The sequence below is a fragment of the Amphiprion ocellaris genome, chromosome 21 (genome assembly GCF_022539595.1).
Source record: "Amphiprion ocellaris isolate individual 3 ecotype Okinawa chromosome 21, ASM2253959v1, whole genome shotgun sequence".
Lineage (NCBI taxonomy): Eukaryota > Metazoa > Chordata > Actinopteri > Pomacentridae > Amphiprion > Amphiprion ocellaris.
Window position 1 is genome coordinate 23136061 of NC_072786.1, and position 23290 is coordinate 23159350.

General features: G+C 39.7%; 1 protein-coding gene across 3 annotated transcripts in view; it reads right to left on the minus strand.

Annotated features, from left to right (window-relative positions):
* Nucleotides 1–22827, minus strand: part of ptprz1b (protein tyrosine phosphatase receptor type Z1b) — a 74712-nt gene extending 51885 nt beyond the window's left edge. For all 3 annotated transcript variants that reach the window (XM_035955156.2, XM_035955155.2, XM_035955153.2), the window contains exon 1: nucleotides 22414–22827. In XM_035955156.2, coding sequence (XP_035811049.2) covers nucleotides 22414–22792 — 379 coding nt within the window. In that variant the 5' untranslated portion in view covers nucleotides 22793–22827. The remainder of the gene's footprint in view (nucleotides 1–22413) is intronic.
* Nucleotides 22828–23290: the final 463 nt, after the last annotated feature.

Here is a 23290-nt window from a genome sequence, read left to right on the forward strand (position 1 = left end):
TGGCTGATAGAAATAATGCAGGTTTAAGTCACTTCTGCATTGGCTTCACTTTTCACCAGGAGACTAAGTCCACATGTTATATTGTCTATGGATCAGACTGACCTGGCCACACGTAGCTTGCTATGGTGTTTTATGTCTGCGTAAGATCATGAGTCATGTAAAGTGAGAATGACATAAAACAAAAAGAAACTACCTCATTTCTGGCTGCTTTTTATGACATTTAAAGATCGCAATCATGTTAGCATGAACAAGGAAAGACAATGATGAGAAATAAATGAAAGGAGGGACTGAGGGAGAAGAATGGAATTGACTGTGGGGTTATAGCGTCAATAATGATTTCATTAACATCCCACTGTGAGGGATTTTAATCTAATTTGCCCTTGATAACTCAGTGCAACATGTAAACACACACACACACACACACACACACACACACACACACACACACACACACACACACACACACACAAACACACTTTTCTTTAGCCTTAAGTAAGAAAACGATAAGATTGCAATGGATTTTTTACTTCAGTGTGTGAAAACTGAATTAACAGATAGAGTAAATGGAAAAAAACTAGTTTAAACATTTAGAAATACATAATAAATCTATATTACCAGTCAAAAGTTTGGACACACCCTCTCATTCAATGTTTTTTTTTTTTTTTTTTTTTTTAATTTTTACTACTCTACATTGTAGATACACACTGAAGACATCAAAACTATGAAGCAAGATATAATGGAATTATGCAGCAAACAAACAATTGTAAAATAACTCTAAATATGTTTTATATTTTAGATTCCTCAAAGTGGCCTCCACAGTCACCTGACCTAAACCCAATCCAGATGGTTTAGGATGAGATGGATGCAGAGTGAAGGAAAAAGGACCAACAAGTGCTCAGCATCTCTGGGAACTCCTTCAAGACTGTTGGAAAACCATTTCAGGTTCTACCTCATGAAGCTCATCCAGAGAATATCAAGAGAGTGCAAAGCAGCAATCAAAGCAAAGGGTGGCTAATCTAAAATATAAAACATGTTTTGACTTATTTCACACTTTTTTGTTTCCTACATAATTCCATATGTGTTCATTCATAGTTTTGATGCCTTCAGTGAGAATCTACAATGTAAATAGTCATGAAAATAAAGAAAAACCATTAAATGAGAAGGTGTGTCCAAACTTTTGACTGGTAGTGTATGTCAAAAGTCTTTCTTTCAATATGATCACTGTAATGTAAAAAATAGCAGCTACACAACCCATCTGGCTGATTTATTGGGTCTGCTGCATTACAATGACCTGCTCTTCACATTACTTTAGTCTTCAACCAGCATCTTTTCAGTCGGGATTTACAAAAGGGAAACCAAAAAGCCAGCTGGACCAGCTTCAGTTGGCCTGTATTCAGGTCAGTTGGCTGATTCATCCTTGCATGACTATTTCTTTGAAACACCCAAGTAGAGCTGCAATCACAGGAACGAGCTGGACAAGTGAATACCTCAAAGGTAACCAATTACATCTTTTATCCAACCACGGAGTCTGAACAGGTTGCTACAGATGCTGAAGAGAACTGCTGCACCAACTCGCTGTATTTAAAACAATCATTTGGCCAACGGTGTTTAAAATGTCTCAACCGCTGATTCAATGATGCGACACAAAGGCAGGAGGAGGGATATGAGAATGTAGCATTAAAGTCTCCAAACTGGTTTTACATGTTATATTCATGTTTTTATCATTTATTGTTTGTATTCGTGCTTCGTAAATAAAAGGCACAGCTCTAATTATATTAAGAATACAACTGAGAAATGCAAAGTGCCCTTGTGGATTAAGGGTTGAAGGCACTGATGATGAACGATAGCATCGCAAGTACAAGTGCAGCTGTGGACCATTGTTGCATCTCTCTACCCTTAATTTCATGCCATCGCCTTCCACTATGTGTATTAAAGGCATAAAAATGCTTTCTGCTAACAGTAATGAACATGTTAGTACAATATGACATATTCCTGTGCACTGCATTGAGAGTATAAAAGTCTTAGCTTGTTGTAAAGAGCATAAACTGTAAAGTTAATCACCATTTCTTAAACATTTAAGACAAAAAGAAACTAGAAGCTGCTGGATTTTGATGGACATTTTGGGTCATACAGGTAAGTTTCACTTCTAAAGAGGAGACAGGCTTGTAGAAAGAGCTAAACAGACGCATACAGTGACTGTCAGTCATTTGAGGCAGTAGCGGGATGAGGTGATGAGACGGTACTGTGCGAGCGAAAAGCCTGGAGCAGAGAGACACTGGTGCTCCATGCTTTAAAGAGCACAGCAGAAAGTGATGGGACTTCATTGCTGCAGGCTGGCCATGCATGAAGCTCACAGCTGAATCACTGTATTATTCCACACATGTGCACTCTATCTGCTTTATCAGGGCCTGACATTAAAGCTTTAGGTGACTGCAGCAGGAACAAGACATGTCTAAGGATGGCGTTTTATTCATACAGGAAAAGGTCAAAGGACATGCAGTTTTTCAACAATGCTCTGCTTCATTGTCACACATTCACACAGCCATCTTCAAAGCCTGAATCAGGGGCTCTCAAAAACAGATGGAGTAAAACTGGCTTCCAGTTATGAATCTGGTGAATTCATTTTTTTTTAACTACTTCCCACATTTTAGTATGACTGATGGTGAATCCACCACAAACAGAAATCTGAAACAGAATAAAAAAGAGCCAAGTGAATTGCCCACTAGAGTGAGTCAGGCACATGACACTCTTATTACAAGTTTCTCACATAGTGAAGTGTCAGTAATTAAGGATAATTTACTACAAGAGCAACACTCAAACATTTAATACGTCCAAAACATGCAGACGAACAGCAGAACTGAGGATCATTAATTCTCTCTTGTCAGTTAGGTGCATGTTAACAGCTGGCATCTGACCTAACAAACGCATATTTCAAATGGCGTAGTAGGTAGTATGACAACATGCAAACACCGAAGAGATTCACTCTGATAGTGAAGATATCAATGCTGAACTGAGTTGGTTTTATTATTACTTTAAGTTATGTTGTTCCACTTGGAACATGACAGCAGGGTTTACTCCACCAAGGAACGGAGTTATGTGACAATCAGCGTACGTCTGTCCGTCTGTCCTTCTGTTATTCCGTCTGTTCTCCACATTATTCAAAAACAGACAAACAGATTTGGATGAAATTTTCAGGGAAGGTCAGAAATGACAGAATGATTAGATTTTGGCAGTGATGCAGCTTATAGTCTGGATCCATGGATTTGTAGAAGATTTCTGTATCATTGTGAGATAGCAGCACAGCGTCACTGTAACCATGACAAGTGAACACTACGTCAGCTACCAGCTGATGATCATATGATTGCAATTCTACTACAAATCCACCGCTGCGGATTTATCGAGACTTATCCGTCCAACATTATACAAGGAACAACTGATTAAATTGTGGGGGTGTTTCTGAGTCCCATCAATTCCCGCCATCCGCTACATATTTAAGTTACGCCATTCGGCATCCGTACATAACGTACACATGGATAATGATGGATGATTTCCGATCATAAGTAACTAATAAACTATTTCTTTTTAAATGCTGCATTTGTGAAAATGCTATATGGTGGAATGAACAGCCCTGGTGGAGGACTGCACTCTCTTTTCTTGTTTGTACTCTTATCAGTAACAGTGACATTTTTAAAAATTTCAGAAATAAAATCAGGCATTCATACTAGAAAGTGGACAAAGGCAAAGGTCGTGAAATTGGACCTCTCATCGTGCTGACAGCCTAGTGTTTCTCCTCATATCTTCTTACATCAGTCCATCATGTTCGGCTCATTCTGGGAGTGATATTTTTGTTGAAGATGATGATGAAGTGTTGAAATTTACTGTTTCAGTCAATCTACTTGGCCATGACCTGTCTGCCTTCTTCTTTCGTTACCAATCTCTTATGTTTCCTTGAAGGCCTTTCAGTAACCCCTTGAGAAGGGCCATGAACGTGTTGCTTTCAATCAAATATGAACGAGTGGGCAGAGAGATTTAGTACTGTGGTTTGTGAACCATGAAGCCTGCATTGTAACTGCACAGAATTCAAGTGAAATGCCACTATTTTTTTATTACTGTTTTCATATAGCAATACTCTGGGTGATTTTTGGAGGCTGTTTTTATTGTGATGGAGATGCTGCAGGGAGGATTCACTGAAGGCAGCTCACTGTTAGACTTGGGATAAGTGAGACAGTCCCAGTTGAACACTAATGAATAGCACCGTGTTGGATTACAAGACTCCTGGGGCTGATTTAGCCTGAATTTTTATTGGTGAAAATGCAACCCAAGGATTGCATATACACCGATACGAACTGATTTTTAACAGTAGATGTTATTGCTGTTGCCCTATTAAATTAAGCCCTGGGTTCTCCCAGTAACAGAAAACCTGAGTTCAAACCACAAGAGGGAAACTGTCTATGAGGTACTGTGAATGCATGCAATTTCATCATTTTTTCAGCTAAAAACCATGTATCAGCATAGGACTGGGCAATTTCTACACATCTGGCATTTCACAGTGTCCACAGTGAAACATTGCAATGGACAGTGAAATCTGTAATTAAATGCTTTCTGTTTTGTCACTCATTTATTTACAACTGAAAATACTCATAAATGACTTGTCTATTTTGGATCAGAATTAAGTTTTCATCTTAATGATTAGTTTATCAGCAACAGTAGCACCTCTGTGAAGCCTTGGTTATATTCTCATGTAGGCAAGCACATGGACACCATGGATGTGTAGTTGTTATTAAACTACTTTTTCTAGCAAATCTATCAATTTATCAAGTAGTTGAGATAGTTCACTGGATTAGAGAAAAGTTTAACCTAGATGAGAAGTCTGGTGATCACTAAAGTCATTAGGGTTGATCCTATGGGATGAATTGACATCTGCACATCATGATAACACATCCAACAGCTGTTCAGACAGTTCACTGAAAAACATCACACTGGTGGCAGATGAAAAGTGAAGGGCTTGACAAAGTCATTAGGATTCATCCTCTGAGGACCGGAAAAGTTTGTAAAAAATTTCTGAACAATTCATCCAAGAGTTACTGAAATACATGCATCACAATTCAACCATCCTCAGTTGCTATTTCTTCTTTTTTGAGCTGCTCTCCTCATTCGGTGTCTCAATGCAGTTCCCTGTAATCCCATAATGAATAGCATTCCTGCACTCCACAACAAATAAAACTAACTACCGTTAAATATTTTCTGCTAAGTGAAAGGATGACAACTGCCATAACTGACCACTGATGAACACGCGACATCCGTGTCACATAAAGCGTGACACCTGTTGACCTCGTCGTTACAACCACATGCACAGACACACACACATGCACATAGCTATAGGGGCCAGACTACAACTTATATAGCATTCAGCTGTGTAGAGTGTCAGCTGGTTAAATTAGAACGCCCGACTTCTCTCACACTCGCCTTATCGTCCTCTGACAGCCTGTCTGATTCGCTAGAAACTATGCACAGGGCCATTAGCAGGCTGGCTACACACACGGAAAAAACAAAGAGAGAGAGAATACCTTAATGTTGAACATTTTAACAGGACCGCACACTTCATTATTTAACAGTCTAATTAAATATCTTATAATTGGTTGGGACAATGTCAACCATTCAATTGCACATTTAATGCCCATCAATGCCAGACATGTAATTACCTGTAGAGGAAAGTAAGACTTTTGTGTTTTTAAATGAATACCAGTGGAGCAGTTTTAATCTGGCACATAATATGTAGAATTTACACTTTGTGACATACTGAAATGTTGCCTAGTGCCTAGTTTTGCTAAAGGCAGGCATTTTGGGATTGTTTGTGTCCTGCTGCGTCTGAGATGCCTCACATCGATCATCTTTGTCCAGATGAATGAACAAAACCTCACAGTGAAATCCAGCAGCACAGGTTATGAGTTAATGAGATTAGGCTGCACATTAAATGGAGGATATTGTTTCTGAGTGCTGAACAAACCCCACATTGTTCAACATGGACTCAGTGACATTAAAGTTGCAATATAAAACCTTATCAGAAAAGCCTATCACTGAAATCTGTGTATGTGCGTGCATGTGTGTGTGTGTGTATAATAGAGCAAGTGGAGTGTCGTCCACTCCAGTTGTTCTGAAGGGGACAAGGTTTGTGTCTGTGTTTTGTGAGAAAGTGTGTGTGTATGTTAAAAGGTGACCGTGAGAATTTGGGGCCCTGTGTTGGTGGTGCTAATACAGATGAACAGCTGGGAAGCTGGGGGCTAAAAAACATATGTGCACATAGACACACACACACACACACACACACACACACACACACACACACACACACACACACACACACACACACACACACACACACACACACACACACACACACACACACACACACACACACAGTGTCAGGTAACACCCCACTATGTTCAGCCAGATGGGGTATCACAAATTCCTTTACTGCCATTTGGCTTCATAAAAGTCTAATAAAACTAAGCTTGTCCTGTTCAGTTTTAACCAGATACATACTCACTGCTGACAACTGAAAAGTGATCGCTGGTTTCTGCTGGGTCTCCACAGGACAAAAGGCTTAGTGTGCTTCAGAGTAATTGATTGGAGTTTCACTGAATATTACCCGCTCAGACAGCATGAGTCAGTGATGTAAGCAGAGTTGCTTTGGGCTCAATATTGTCTTTACTTCAGCTGCACCTGTTTGAAAATCATCATTTTTTTCTGTGCAGATTCTGTCCAAACCTTCACAGTACAAAAGATCCACAGTGATTATTCCTACCCATGGACACAAACAATGTAGGACAAGATACATGATGTAACAGAAAAAACCCTGTGGAAAAGCTGAGACGTAGGACATTTGTTTGTCTACAGGTATATTTAGTTGGTAAAAGTCAAAATTCCCACAGTGCTACCAACTTTCATGGCTGCTGTGGGTTATATGAGCAACGTGGATAGGTTGCAAGGTTTATCTTTTTGCCTGTTTTTCAGTTAATCAACTAATCATCCAGTTTCCAACAATGTATGTCAAGATAATGCTCACTTTGACAAGCTAGAACCAGAGAATGTGCTTTATAAGTGATTACTAGGGCTGGACCCAAATATCCGGATATCCGAGTATTCGGTCATTACAGTGGTATCCGAATATTTATTTTGAGATCTGAATAGTTGCATGATCGGTATTTGGCTCGTCAATTTGCGCACCCCCCCTCCGTCGGACGTTGCAAACCGATCATATTGTGCGCCTTGCTCTGTTTTGTTACGTTCCATCCGTCCGTCCGTCCGTCCCTCGCCGTCAGACGTACGAACCAAATTGCTATTTGGGCCAGCCCTAGTGATGACTGATGTATTTAACATTGTTTCAAATTAAATGTCTGTCAACTTGCTTCAGCATCTGGACACAATTCAATTCATGTAAAAGTGAGTGTAGCTGCAAATGACTTCATCTGCATGCTGGTAAAGGATCATAAGGTTAAATCATTTTAGAGGTTTTATACTTTCAGTTAGAGGCAAGAGCGTCTTTTTATTGGCCTTAAGTTTCATGTTTCTAAGCTAGTAAAGATGTAGAATTCTTTCTGAGTGCATTCTTCTGTTATTACACTCCGACTACCCCAGGGTTGTGTTAAATCCAGGTGTTACGGAGATGAATGAGCCTGTTTCCTCCACATTTTAGCCTGAAGTTGGGATATTTGTGATGAGCAGTACGTGGTATAGGCCCTGCAGGGGACTGACCTCAAATCTTTGCTTCCAGCTAAAAATTAAACCAGGCAGGCAGGACATATCTTATCCAGAGGCTATGAATAAATGTGAGACATATGCTCAAACACACACATATACAGGAATGCACAGATTGATATGGGCAGGTCTGCGTCTCAGACAAATGAGGTGAACACACAATAATCAAAGAAGGTTAATTGTGATCATGATACTTGTGTTAACAGTGAGGAGTGTGATGTGTGGTGACATTTAGGCCACATGCATACGTACAGAAGGGAGAGAGCACAGGAGACTGAAGGAAGCAAGCCAGTTGGCAGAGGCATGTGTGTGTCTCTGTGTGTTTGTGTATGTGTGCAAAATGCTTCAACCCAATTCCTTCTTTCCTGTTGGTTGTGTGCTTCCTGTGCATGAAGGCAGTGAGTTTAGGTTTATCCACTGAGCACATATGATTGCACATGTCCACCACGGCTGTGAGGGAACTGCATGTCTGTGTCTGTGTGTGTGTGTGTGTGTGTGTCACTAATCTGCCTGCCTAGTTAGAGCAGTGAGATGTACCATTTCCATCTGCTCGGGCCAAGCGTAAATTGAGAAATATTGCACAGTATGTGTGTCTATGTGTGAGCGTGTGTGTGCATGTATGTGATTAGTAATCCGGTAGCAGTTCAGTGGAGTGGGGTTGCAAACTAATACGAAAGGTTCTGGTGTGGGAAAAAAAAGCTCTTTTTTTTTTGAAGATTTCTTGTGATCTGAAGGCACTGATCTCTCTTTTACTAAAAGAGCTTAAAGTCTGTTGCTGTTTTAAAAAGTAGGAGAAAAAATGGAAGCAAAGAACACTGAAAAAAAATCTGGCTTCCAAAAGGCTGAAAAGAAGCACTTTCCTCTTATAGCTGAGTGTTTAAAATGATGTTAAATGACCAAGAACAGAAAAGCTAATTATACTGGAAATCATCCGGTCTAATTCATCTGCAGGCATTTTTAAAAGTATATCCTTAAAAGTCACTGAACTTGCTTATCAACTAGTGCCGAGGCGGCGCATGACATAGTTTCATTGAGGAATCTATTCAGCATGCTTTCCATCAGCATTCAGTCTGAATCAGTGGAGTTTCTATGACAACAGTTCACAGCGTCATGACAACGGAAGAGCCCCTGATGGCGTGTGGAACACCCTGACTTCCTGTTGGCTTCCTGCTCCAGCTCTCTGTATCGCCATGGATACAAAACCATCCCCTCTCTCTCTATCTTTCAGTGCAGGGTCACGCCCCCCAATTCCTCACTTGTCTGGCAGACAGCAGACACTCTCAGATGTACAAACTTAACCCTTACACAAATATATACATGTACGTGTATATTTATACACTTACACCGAGGCTTCACAATGCTATTTTAAAGTGTGTGGGTGCATATATATATTTATATATATAGATAAATATATCTACTTCTTCGAGGGGAGAGTGCTCCAAACGCCCACCCAAATATTTCTATTGAAGTGTGTGTGTGTGTGTGTGTGTGTGTGTGTGTGTGTGTGTGTGTGTGCGTGTGTGTGTGTGTGTATGTGTGACTAAAGGGGTGTTTAACTGGTGGGGGTAGGGGTTAATCAACTTTCAAGCCACTGATCGGTCACAGTCGCAGCCCCGTAATGAACTTTCTCATTGGGAAAAGAAAGTTTATGTGTGCTGAGATCCAGTTAACTTTGACTCTGTTCATCTCTGAATTCTACGCTTGACAAAGCAATAGACAAGCTGCCATTAGCTTTCATCAAACCAATTGGTTTTGGTTGCCACTAAACCTCAGTGCTGCCTAGAATAACAAACCTATCCATAGTTTATTAGATGAGAGCCCTACGACAAGATAGTAACTTTGTCTCGAAGAAATTTTTTAAAATGCCTTTGAGAAATAGCTTCTTTTGTGTCTTTTTCTCTCTTTGAACTCTGAACAATAAAAGCGATATTTGTCAGTGCCTCAGAAAGTAGCTTCTAGTTTTCACTCTGTATCTCCCACTCTTGCTTTTTATTCACACTGTTTTTCACTTGAGATTCTCACAAATGGAAAAAATGCAAAGAAAAATATCTAAATTCTTTAATCAAGAAGCCCTGATAAATCGAGCCGTGTAAACGTAACGTAACATGCCAGCACCTGCATATCAGGATGACTTCAGGAGTATTTCAAATCTAAACAGATCTTACCAAATGAACTTCTCTGACACATTATTGTACACAGTCTGAGTCTGTCTTGTGTAGATATGAAAGTGGCATTCCTGTGTAGCTCAAAAGGTACAGTCTTTACAACAGTAATAATACTTAGTTAAGTTCCCCTGAATTGTTTCTTTTTCTCAAAGTTGTTCCTAATGTTTGCATTTTCATAGTGTGAGACCCTGCTCAGATGATCATAACTTAAATTTACAGTACTGTCTGTCATTAGTGTCGCACAAATTTATGACGTTTATCAGCTCACTGAGAAGCAGAACAGTTCAATTCTGAATAACCATATTCTGAACATGATACACAGAATTATCATTACCACAACCTCTAACATCTACCAAAGTTGTTATGTAAAAAATATGGCACATATTAACTGCAGCACTACAGTTTTCTATTAATGATGTGTTACAGTGTGGCTCAAAAAATGCCCCTGAATGGTGCTGAAATAATAGCACCATTAGGGCTGCAGCTAATGATTCACTATCGATTTTGTTCTTTCATAGCCAGACTTATGTCCACAGTGTTATGTCAGAGCTGGACTCATTATCATTCTGCTATAGAGTGAAAACACCCCTGTCTTGTTTGTATTTCTTTAAATGTACAACTGGTTTTGAGCCCAGGATGCAGCAAAAGTGCTCCTGCATCACAAGCAAATTATTTTGGTGAAACATTTGCATGCAAGAAAGCGATCACTATTAATAAAACTAATCCTTTCCCACATAAAAAACATTAAAACATGCATAAAACATGTATGCCAGCTGTATAACATTTACTGATAGAAAAGACAATATGATAATAAGTGTCACAGAGATGACGCCTGTCTCCACTTTAGCTCTGGATGAGCTCACTGGACTCATTAAATCTACTGACAGTTACCTTGCTGCATGTAGCTCTTGCAGAAACGTATTAAACTGATATGGCAGAAGCTTGTGTGAAGGGGAACAGATCAGTACATTGGTCAAGCTAATGTCACTGGCACATGTCACTGCCAGAGTAAAAGGATGTGTCAAATCAACTCCAGCTGATGACGACCGTGTCAGAAAACACATCGGGCATCTTGGTCCTGTGAGACTGAGTCTGAGCTTGTGAGTCTGAGGTGTGTTCACAAGGTGTTTTAGTCCTACAACTGTAGTCAAATCTGATTCAATAAACAGATGAGACATTGTCATTTTCAGCATGTAGATTGCTGCTCAGAGTATGTTGTTTCCTGTAGCAAAGAGGATTTTGAAAACAGTAACACACAAACAGCTAAAGAGGAAGAAGGGGAGGCCAGGCTTAAACCCACAGTCTACACTTAGCAGGTCAGACTAACTATGAATTAGTCTTTAATGTGCTTCCTAATATTTTATCTATATATTAAAAGAGAAATTTAAAAAAAAAAAAAAACAGTATAATTTCTCAGAAACCAATGTGATGGGTTCAAATGTCCTGGTCGGTCATATTAAAATATAGAAGATATTCAATTTTTGAACATAAAGCAAAAAGAACCATCAAGTCCTTATATTTGAGAAGCTAGAATGTTTGGCATCCATGCTTGAAAAATGACTGAAACACTGATTAGATAATTGCAATATTTTCCAAATCAATTTTCTGTTGATCAAGTAATCAGTTGTGAAATAATCAACTAATCAACGCAGCTCAAACTGAAGAACAACACCAGAATAAGAACCCAGTCATATTTTATGATTTAAAAAAAAAAAAAAAAACTGTCGCTTGGATAAGACTGTCTGATTGAAGTTTTCTGAAGTAAGGACAAGATTCAAAATATATATTTACACCACCAAGGAACATGGCAGAGTTGTGTGACGATCGGACTACGTCTGTCAGTCTGTCTGCTGTTTGTCTGTTAGCAACATTACTCAAAAACGGATTTGAATGAAATTTTCAGAGACGGTCAGAAATGACACAAGGACCAAGTGATTAGATTTTGGCAGTGATGCAGCTTGTAGTCTGGATTCATGGATTTGTTAAAGATTTCTGTATCATTGCCAGATAGCGGCACGGAGTCACTGTAACTTTGACAGGACTTATCCATTGGAAATGATACAACCACTGAGCAGCCTTGGCAGAGTACTGCGCTCTCTGAGTGCTTTTCTTGTTTGAATTACTCTCTATTGATACTCCAAACATATTAATCGGACTACTGCATAACATTCTCTGCCTTCTGCTTCTGCTATGATTACTTGACCTCAATTTAACAACAGGACAACCAGGTTTGGTAAAAAAAAAAAAAAAAAAAAAGTTTATGGTAATTCTTGAAAGCTCCATTCACACCACAAGCTATGTCATGCAACAGCACAACTGGAACACACAAGCGCAAAGAGCGTAAGGGGTAAGCCTCAAGGTCTGTCTGACCTCTGATGTAGGTCTATAGATGTCAAACAAAGCCTTTAACACCAAGCCTTTGCAAAATTTGCACAACAATAGTTACACCCTGAACCGCAGCAGCACCATGACAGAAAGAACAAAGCGATACAACACAGAAATCCTACGGTTATGAAGCACTGGGGTCTCTGGTCATTAATCAAACCCGACATTATAGAGCTGCAGCAGGAATATGAATGAAACAGCTCTATGAGTATCCAATTTGGTAATTTAGAGGAAAATCAATAGCCTGACTATTCTTTTCGCACTCCTCCAAGTTTATGCAACTATCTTTTGAGGAACTAGCCTGAAAGTTTGTCTGTCTCTGTGTGACTGCTTGTGTGTATTCATTTTTGTGAAGTCTCGTATGCCCATCAGCTGGCCAGAAGAGTCCTAGCAAGGTTCTCTCCGTCTCCGGTAGCCTCAGTCCTTGGTGCCAGCCTCTTAAAAAAAACAACAGTAGCTTTTGTATGTGGGCACAGACGGAGACAGACGGCCATTGTCAGCTGCTGTAACTTCAGACAGACTTTCTCAACTGGAGAGACCACAGAGAGAGTATTGGCATTTGTGGATTGAACATTTGAGCGTTGGTTTCGGTGACTTAGCTTCATTCTTCCTCTCCTTTTCACCTTTTGTTCTCTGTTATCCTGCCATCCTCTTTTCCTGCTGCAAACTCCTCTGCTCATTATCTCTTTATTCCTATGTTGAATATAATTCTGTTCTCCAGTCATTCTTCACCTTCCCCTTACCTCTGTACTTAGAGAAAGATGTGAACCTCCAATAATTATTTTATACTCTTAATATATATCACAGGAGGAACTGTCAGGTTGAATTCTTATTGAAAAAGTGGTCACTATTGCATAAGAAGCTAAAGGTGTTGGTATGTGGATGCGTGCTGGGTGGTCAAACAGCATCTGAAACATCCTCCTACACCAGAATCAGGGGGCTGCATCCGACCATTCCAGAAAGTTTCTAAAGTCGACAACCCAAATTTCACATTCACTTCAGCCTGTGGTTGGTCTGCAGTTGACAGGTGGCTCCTCTCTCTCTCTCTCTCTGCTTTCATTTCTAAAAAACTATATTTTAACGCCCGTCTTTCTACAACAGCAAACTTTCTGTGCCATATTTGAGGTCACTTCACTTTTGCCTTCCAAGTACTCAGGTGGCACATCTAACAAACTACTGTTACGGCCGCTTTGTGATTCGTGCGTATTCAGGTATGGTCCGTCGGTTCTGTAGTCATTGAAGGGTGACTACGGACATTTAGAGCGTCTGTTGGTGGCTGCTAATTCGGTGTCGAGCCTCCGGTCTTCGTGGAGACTGTGGCTTCCTGTTAGCAGTCCGCTAACTTCGGTGAGAAGCTACTTTGTAACTTGAGTCTTCACATATTGTGTGTTAAATGTGTGTGTTTAGAGGCACCAGTTTTGTTTGTTTTGTGCACTATTCACTTGTTTATTAGTTTCTGTTACTTGTGGTTGGTGTTGCTACTGTGTTTTGGTTTTGGCTAAGGAGTTCAGTTGTTTTGTTTGTGTTTAGACAGTTTGTGAACTCTGTTAGCCTTTGTTTGGTTTTATTTGGTTCTTTTATTTAACAGCACCCACCAGCCCTCTTTTCTTTGTATTATCACTGTTCTTTTGTGGTAATTTGCCACTGAGCACATAAACTGCTTTCCCAAACCAATAACATCTGATGATTTCTGTTACATCCAGCTGACCCTAGAGGTTGGATCGTAACACTAGTTTATGTTGAGTATACACTCACATAAACTGTGTTTAGTGGAATTATTGAAATCCACATAGCAGTGCACGATCAACAGTCCTAATACTGATGAAAGATAAACTATATAGTATCTTAGAAAAACATAATTAACCACATCTGCTGACAACACAGCCTTAGCCTTCTACCTTCTACTATTAAAGTAATACTAAATCTATTTAGTATCAAATAACAGCTTCTCATAAAACCCACAAAGGTGGCTCTGAAAATGTCTTACCTTGCTCCTGTGTGAAGGACAGAGCTTGGTTTCCCATCAATATGTCACACTTGATTGCAATGAAAACCAAAATTCATAGAAACCTCTCAAATCGTTCCTGAAACATAATCCCCATCTCCTTTGTTGATCCTCATGATCAGTATGTTTCAACACTCAGAGATTCCCCACATCATCTGTGTCTTCATTTATAAGCCTTCCTACCTCAGCTGCCAAGATATTTAACATCGTTAGCTGAGTTCAAAGTTACAACCATGACACTAGATCACAGGAGAGACTGGATTTGAGAGTTCCTCATACAATCTCTGAACTGGAGGAGACTGGTTTCCAGTTCTATGCACATTCCTGCTGAAATGAGTTGCAGCACAGCTTGAAACTGGAGACACTCATTCTTCTGCAAGACTTTAAAGTACGACTAGCTCACATTTTGAAAAACATTTGCAAAACTAATGTGGTTGTGTGTGTGTGATGTTTGTTTGGAGTGACTGACTTTCAATATGAAGATGTATCATTTTCACTGTTGTGAACTTCTACTGTAACTGTGTGCAGGTAATTTATTTGTAGATGTCTCTTGCAAAACAGATCTTGATCTCAGTGAGACTTTCTGAATAAATAAAGCTTATGCAAAGTCAGGCTTGTGCTACAGGAGTTTTACAATCCTACCAGATTTTAAATGTGTGTCACACACATAAGGAGAAACTTCAGAGATATGCTTCTCTCTAGTCTCAGACATGCAGACACCACAAGATTTGAAAATAACAGTGCATCACACACTACAGGATATTACTGAGATTATCATGCCAGAGGGAGCAATCAGAGAGCAGAGAGTTGTCTTACGTGATCTCATGGGGAAGCAGATGTAAACAAAAAGGAGGCTGGGATGGAACAACTTCTTGTCAGACTAATGATACTTTACAATGAAAGAAAAAACAAAAACAGAAGGCTAAACAAGTCTGTATGAGAAAATGGTTATGTTGACCTAATGTTAGCCTTAAGGGCTAGAATGCTTAGCATTGCTTAGCAACCAGGAGGTGACATAATAATCATAATGATCCTGTTGGTCCCAATAACTCTGCAATAGTTTTGGATGTTTCAGACTTTATGTGTGAAACCCTCCCATTAAAATCTGCGCCACACATCAGTTTAGACCAAGATGCTGCTATTTTGCAATGACTGGGACACCACTGAAAACTAATTTAAGCTGTTGTTCCTTGCAAACAAATGTCTGCTTTCCAAAGGTCTAAAACTCAATTTGGTCAAACATAAAGATAGACATACATATGCATGTACAAATATGTACTTGTAAGTACCAGGGTTTGATGCTCAAGCCCAATTTTCAGTCAGGTTTTCCTCAAATCATGGGAGAAGTGAGTAAAGAAGAAGAGTCCCATTAAAGCCAAGAATGTTCAGACACAATTTCTCTGTGCGAGCAACTAATAGGGCATCATTGACATGCTGTATGAGAGACTAAACCTACAGAGAGGGTTGTGATCTCTTTTAGCTGTTCTGCTCTGTTGAGTATGCCTCATGTATTACAAGAGAGAATTTCCACCATTTCATTCCACTTTCACCTCTGAGACTTTGTATTCTTCCAATCGCTGCTGACAAGAACAACCACAGTAACTAGTGAAAAAAGTTCTGACTGACATAAGTGTTTCACTGAGCTGAATTTCCTGTCCAGACTGCTCAGCATCAAAGACTTCCATAGCACAGACTGGCTTGAAAATAGCCATGACCGTACGCTGCCACACTAAGAGCAGACTGCAGCTAAGTGGATTAAAGAAAAGGAGCCCTTATGAACATAATGCTTTAGATGGAGATGCCAGACAAAAACTAGTAGTGAGAGGGGGAGACAGAGGGAAGGAAGACAAATTATCACAGTAGAAAGCAAGCAATTAATTATTCAATACAACAGCTGTGCTCTTTAGCAATGCCATCACTGTGGTGACAAACAGTGCATCCCACCTCTATTAGTACGCTCAACATTCAAGTTTAGCTCTAGACAAAGTCTGAATCGTACTCAAATGCAACATTTTCTCTCATTCAAGAGGATTTGACTGTATTACGAAACAAAACTTTTAACTACAATATCATTATCCCTTAAATTTGTTGCCAAAAGCAGTAAAATCAGATTATATTTTTCAGCTAAAAACCAGACAGTTAAGAAGGCTTTGGGAAATCTTTCTAACAAGATTTATTTCCCTCAGTAAAGATTTTTATTTGGTTGGTTTACAGAGCTCGACTCCATCAGGCTGCGGGAATTTGTCTGTGCGTGTGCGTGTGCATGTGCGTGTGTGTGTAAATTAGTGCACACATAATCTCATCTTAAGCATGGAGTTAAACCTAGATGGAGGGAGACACAGTTATATCTCACATACTATATACAGTCACAAAACTGAAGAGATAAGAATAGAAATAATGAAATAAACAGCGGTTCATTTAATATGAGTCAACACTTTGGCACAAACAGTATTCAGTCTGTGCTTGAGGGTCAGCATGAAGCAGCACTGATATACTGTATGATGTTGATGCCAATATCCCTGTTTCAGTTAACTGAGCAATCTGTTAAGAGTAAAATCAGAGGGTTTCAGGAGGCTGAAGGGCTCAGAATTTGTCGATTCTGTCAAAATCTCTCCTTAATGCGGTTTCAAACACATAGTATGTAATTTCTGCTACTTGGGGTTTCTCAATCAGAACAATAACAAAAGAAGTACTTTGATGACGTAAATAGTGTGGCATCATGGGAGCTGTTATGTTCACAAATATTGCAGATGAAAACTTACCTGACATGACTCAGGCAGTGCCCATATTCATAGCTGAGGTACTGTTTTAGTCATGTGAGTTGTGTATAAACATGTCATGTCATTTCACTGTAATGAAACAGCTTCAAGTAAGGTTAGTCAAAGTAATGCTAGTTACTAACTTACCATTATGTGACTCACCTGCCCATACTGCTACTGTTGCTAACGTTATGTAGCGAATGTTACATAAGTGGGGTAGCCGAATACCGTTCTCCGTGGTCAAAACAATCATGCTAAAGTAATTGTGATCCATCACGAATAACACAAACAACAGAATAAATAAACGGAGTAGCTATCTAGTTAGTTCCTGTACTTTTTCCTCTTTCTTCCACACTCTTTGACATATCTCCAACTACGAGGTGTAAAGGGGATAAGGTGCTATTAGGCCGTTTTAGGTCAGCCCAAAGCTTTGTTCATGCAAACTTCTTTCATTTCCAGGGGTAGATGCCTCTCGCCTGCTCCAAAAAACTGCTGTGCAGGTCTTAAGACTTATTGATTAAATTCAGAGAAGAAAAAGACTGATTTGTTGAACTTTTTCTGCCCTCCACATGTCCTTATCGAGTAGCAATCTACTCTCTAACATTGCCATCATGAAGGTAAAATTCCCTATTTCGGCTAGCATAACAAACTCTCCTGCATGTTCATATTAGAGTTACATCCAGTAACTACTATTTGTTGTCATTTTTGTGCATTCAGAGTTAACGTCCCAGTCAAAGCTTTTGGATCATACATACAGTGGAAACAGGACTCCTGAAAGTGCCAATGAAAAGGACCATTCCTCTAAATGTTTGTACCACCTCGTGAATAAAATTAGACATTTTTCAGGGCTTAAACATTGCTGGACACATTTGGGATCATGCAAGTACACAACTCAACACAACATTGGTTTAGTCATTTTTAGGCATTTTTAAATGCAAATAATGCATACTATATCTTTTAAGCAGTAATAACCAATATTATAATTATGGTGGCAATTAACTCTCATGTAAAGTAAACTGAAGTTGTAAATTAAGCAAGAACATTTCTTGATAACTTTAACTGTAAGCATTTTTCAACTCTGACTGTATAGACAAGCAAATGTGATTTCCTATGTAGTTCACTTTATCTTATCACTGCTCTCTTCATATTATTCATGGATTTACACATTCAGGGTTATATGTGTGCCAGAATGTATGTGCCAGTATTTTGTAGGCAATTACTGTCACACCATCAGGCATCCGATTATGCCACCGGATGCAACCCCTCTGGTTCAGATGCTCAGAGTGCACTGGAGCGGACAGATGGTATCTCACAAGCAGAACATATGATCACTGAAGTCACACTAACCAGAAAACTTTAGATATAGTGTATGTTGGTATGTTGAACAGATTTTCAAAGGGAAATGTAATAGAGACTTTTGCTATTCATTCAATAATTTGGATCACTGAAAAAATTTCAGTAAGATCAGTACAAACTACACACACACAGATTAACAGCAGGTAGACTGCATGTCTCCATCTAACCAATTTTCATGCAACATCAAATGTATTTAACCACCAATGCACCAAACCACTTTTAGTTCAAAGACTGGAGTAAAACCCATTAAAATATGCATAAATAGGGGTACTAACTGCAGCTAGACGATGTAAAATTCATTCTGTGCCTCTGAGAGCTATTGCGTGTTAACTCTGGTCGTATCATGCTCCTGCAACAATACCTGAACCTCCTGAAGATAAAATAGTGAGTCATCTCATGAGAGAAAATGCTATGCAGTCTGTTAGGGGTGTAAATGTACCACCACCAACTCCAGCAGAACCCAAGCAATTACAGGAAGAAAGCAACTGATGTAGTTTGGCGTATTTTGAAAGCTGACTGGAATAAAGTGAAGACTGGGGAACTGCTGTGAAGCTGTAGGAACACCAGAGGAGAGGAGCCCAGACTTAACCGCCATGCTGAGCCGAATCAGATTAGTTTCAAATCTCTAACCAGCAGGATCACAGGACACTAAAACTCCAAATTACAGGGGTTTCCAACACTTGTATCCACATATATTCAAAGACAAAATACTGCATCCCAACAGAAGCTCACATTCTCTCTTCGCTGCTTGAACTGTCCATATAGAATGACAGGGAGCAGGTGTGATGATCACTGAGAAGTCAGATGCATGGCGTATAGAGGAAACCATGCTGGTGAAAAGCATATGGCACAGTGAAGAAGGCCGTGTTCACTGGCAGAAGCGACTGGACCAGAATGAGAGCACCAACAACATCACAGTGATTTGTATGTGTGTGTTTGCATGGAAGAGTGAGAGAAAGGCTGGACAGGGAAATGTGTGTGATTCTGAGTGGTGTCCAGGCATATTGTGAGACAGATGGCAGGGGAACACTGTGCTGCCTTCCTCTAAAAGGAATGGTATATTTTTCACTATGTATCTAAAAACATAAGCTCTGACGTAAACATCTGAAAGAAAATCAACCAGTTTACACCAGATGATCACAAAGTGAATCAACAAGCATCTGCCGGCCTGCAATATCTTCAGACCACAGCCAAGCTTTGACCGTGCAAAGGCATTTCTAAAGAAGATCATCAAGACGAGAGCAGTAAGAGCTGAGACCTTTAAAACTCCAACAGAAAATGATCTCAGTCTGTCTGAGATCCGGAGATCACTTAATTCCGAGGATCTCCAGTTAATTAAAGAACGGCCTTTTCCCCTCTGGCGACAGCAGGTGGAGGAAGGAGTTAAAGGCCAGAGGAATTTATGGGAAATGTGAGCTTCGTTTCCTGAAACGCAAGCAGCACCAATCACACTGCTGTGATTAGAAACGACTAATCCAAAGTGAAGGCAGTTCAAAGAATGACAGCACTCACTCACTACAACATCCATCACCATCAGTCTATTTCTGTACCAAGTTAGAGTTATCAAATTTAAAAAAATAAATAAATAAAAATCTCATGGGCTCATCTGAGTTAATATGATCACACAAAATGTGATCAAATGGGAGAACAGAGGTTTGCAGTGAGGACGTGAAAACAATCGGAAACCTCTGATCTTGGCTTCCTAAATGGAATGTCATGAGATTCATCTCCTGCACTTTTGAACAAATGATGAAATAAAAACAGCCAGATAACCTTGTTATGAATCAATGTTAAATATTTTAGCATGCTCTTTGATTTCGCAAAGGTCAAATCAAAATGTCAAACAAAGCCCTGGTGAAGATGGGTGGATACTGATTACCAAGAATCCTTCAGAGGGTTTGAGGAGGTCCTCAGCATGTTTCTCATTGCATTAATCCTTATCATTACTGTTGAAAAAGCCCTTCTCCTTATGTTTTGGCAAAACCTATGTAGAAAAGTTGATGATATACAGTTTAAAGTAAGGTGAACGGAATAACAATGTCTCAGGCAATATATTTAACATAAACACCCACATACACTACTATTCAAAAGTTTAGGGGTCACTTAGAAATGTCCTGATTTTTGAAAGAAAGGCATTGTTTTTTCAATAGAGATAAGATTAAATGAATGATAAATCCAGTCTAGACATTGTTAATGTGGTAAATGACTATTGTAGCTGGAAACAGCTGATTTTTAATGGAATATCTCCATAGAGGTACAGAGGAACATTTCCAGCAACCATCACTCCTGTGTTCTAATGCTACATTGTGTTAGCTAATGGTGTTGAAAGGCTCATTGATGATTAGAAAACCCTTGTGCAGTTATGTTAGCACATGAATAAAAATGTGAGTTTTCATGGAAAACATGAAATTGTCTGGGTGACCCCAAACTTTTGGACGGTAGTTTACGTATTGGTGCCACTGTTTCAAACTCAGTCAAGCATATCTTTTACAGATCTGTACTGTGGTTTCTTCTTAGCTTCTGGCCAACATATTCCTGATACAATGAGCCACTGGTTGATATATTGATCTGATTGTCAATTTATCAGTGAAGCTCTACTGCTGTCTGTCATGTTTCATGAATTGGACATGTCACACTGATTTGATTCTGGTATCTGTATCTTTAATTTGAAAAGCATTAAGTGAGATCAAAATTGACTGTGCAATTCTGATACATACAAGTTTTCATTAATAAACCAAAATTGACACCAGAACTGACAGAAACTTAATATCTCAAGCTCCATTGATTAATTTTTTCCAGTAAATTTGAAGCACTTATGTATGTCGGCACTAGATTACATTACACTGACAGACTGACCTGATTAGAGGGTTTTAACTTCTACTGGAAATACTGACAGCTCAGAAACCATAAGTAACGGCTCTGCTGCTGGTCTGGTTTTGATGTGGCTTAAAGTGATGATTCATCTTGATCCCGCCTGAAGGACAGCATGTTTGTTTATGTCCAATTCTATTTTTTCATTCTTGTCTGATGTATAGATTTCTGGTTTCATCAGTTTTACTTCCCCACCTGTTACTCAAATCTTCACCCAGTCCTGCTCAGAGGTCCTGACTGAGGGGGATCTGGGATTTAACATCCACTCTCCTGACAACTATCTGGAGTGGCTGTGTTTCTACCAAGCTCTTACAACATAATGCAGAAACATAACACTAAAAGGGGTCAAAACAGACACTGAGGTCTGTCAGAAAAACATTCAGGTGATAACTGGGAATTTTTAGACCTGTGAGTACAAGATGACAAATTCAACATAGATGCATTCATTAGTTTAACTAGAAAATACATAAAGCAAAGATTTAAGCACAATGATGTCATATTATTCATGCATACTTAACAGTAACACATCTTCAATCACATTTCAGTGCTTCCTGAGACTATAATGTGGATATAATAAAATATACACTGTTTAGCACACAAGGAAGCCAAGCGTGTTTTCAATGGAGAAGCTCAGTGCGTCAATGACAACAGATCTGAGCCTTTATCAAATAAGTTGAGCAGAGTCTGTGGGAGCAGTTTCAACACCAAGCCCAGCACTCACACAACACTGCCACCACTGCACGGCACATTTCATTCAACTTGTGTTTGTAAAAAATAAATAAATAAATAAATCGTTCAACATGTTCAGAGCATGATGATCCTTCACGTACTGCGATGATTCCCCTGAAACTAAATCTGAGTGGACAGAAACACTCTCTGATAGCCTCTCCCGTTGGGGCAAATTCCCACATTGGAAATGCGCGTTTAAATAAATCTACAATTCGTCTCTTTGCCGCCGATTGCAGATTTTGAATGCCAGACTGAAAGTGCGCTGAATATCTGAGGGAATGAAACAGACGCACCGCTCAATCTTTACCACAACGTCCACAGCATCACATGTCAGCCACCACAGTCAATTAAATCCATTTTTTTTCTCTCCTCCACAGTTTCTTACCTATTTGGCTGAAAAGAATCAGGTGGCAGATGATTATATGGGTCCGTAGAACTGCCGTGTCCATGGTGTCGGCGAACAAATTCAGCGCAAAGAGGCAGAATGTGGGTTGAAGAAGGGACGGACGGCGGGTCGGTGCGTAAAGATGCGCTAAGAGGTCATCATTCTGCCTCTCCTGCCTCTGAGTGGAGCGGCAGGACTGCGGGCTCAGATCGCTGAGGGTCGTCACGGCTTGGTTCGGCTCGGGTCTGGTTTGAGGAGTGCGGGCTCCGCTGGCTGGTTGGATGACGATGGACGCGCACTCACGTATGTGCGCTATAAGAAACGGGGCTGTGTGTGCGCGCCGCCCACTGCCCTTAATGGAAATCACTGTACCGCTCATATAATATTCTTGTGATATTACTACAGGGACATGATGGTGTGTCTGCAGCATGCAGCGATGATAGATGAGGCTGGGAAGTAGCAGCTAGACACATGATATCCCCCAAATGTTGACACTATTTGTGAAAAACTATGAGTTTAACTGAACTTGTCATTTCGGGCAATGCAAGAATAAAAAGCCATATTATAGAACATTTTAGAATTAGATCTATGCTTAGTTATATTATGGGTCATTCCAGAATTGGAGAACATTGGGCTTCAAAATTTTTGAAAAATAAAGCTTCTCTTTTACAGTTTTCTGCTCCATATTCACCAATAATAGGTGATAAACTATCAAAGGCTTGATTGGCTCAGCTTACACATCAATAATACCATTTTTATTCCTTGTTTTATTTGTTGTTTGCTAACCCTACTCTAATCACAGTAACAGGGTTGCTAATCCATGCTAATGTTAGCTGTTTCTCAGCAGTAGAAGCTAGATATTTATCTAGCTGTTACT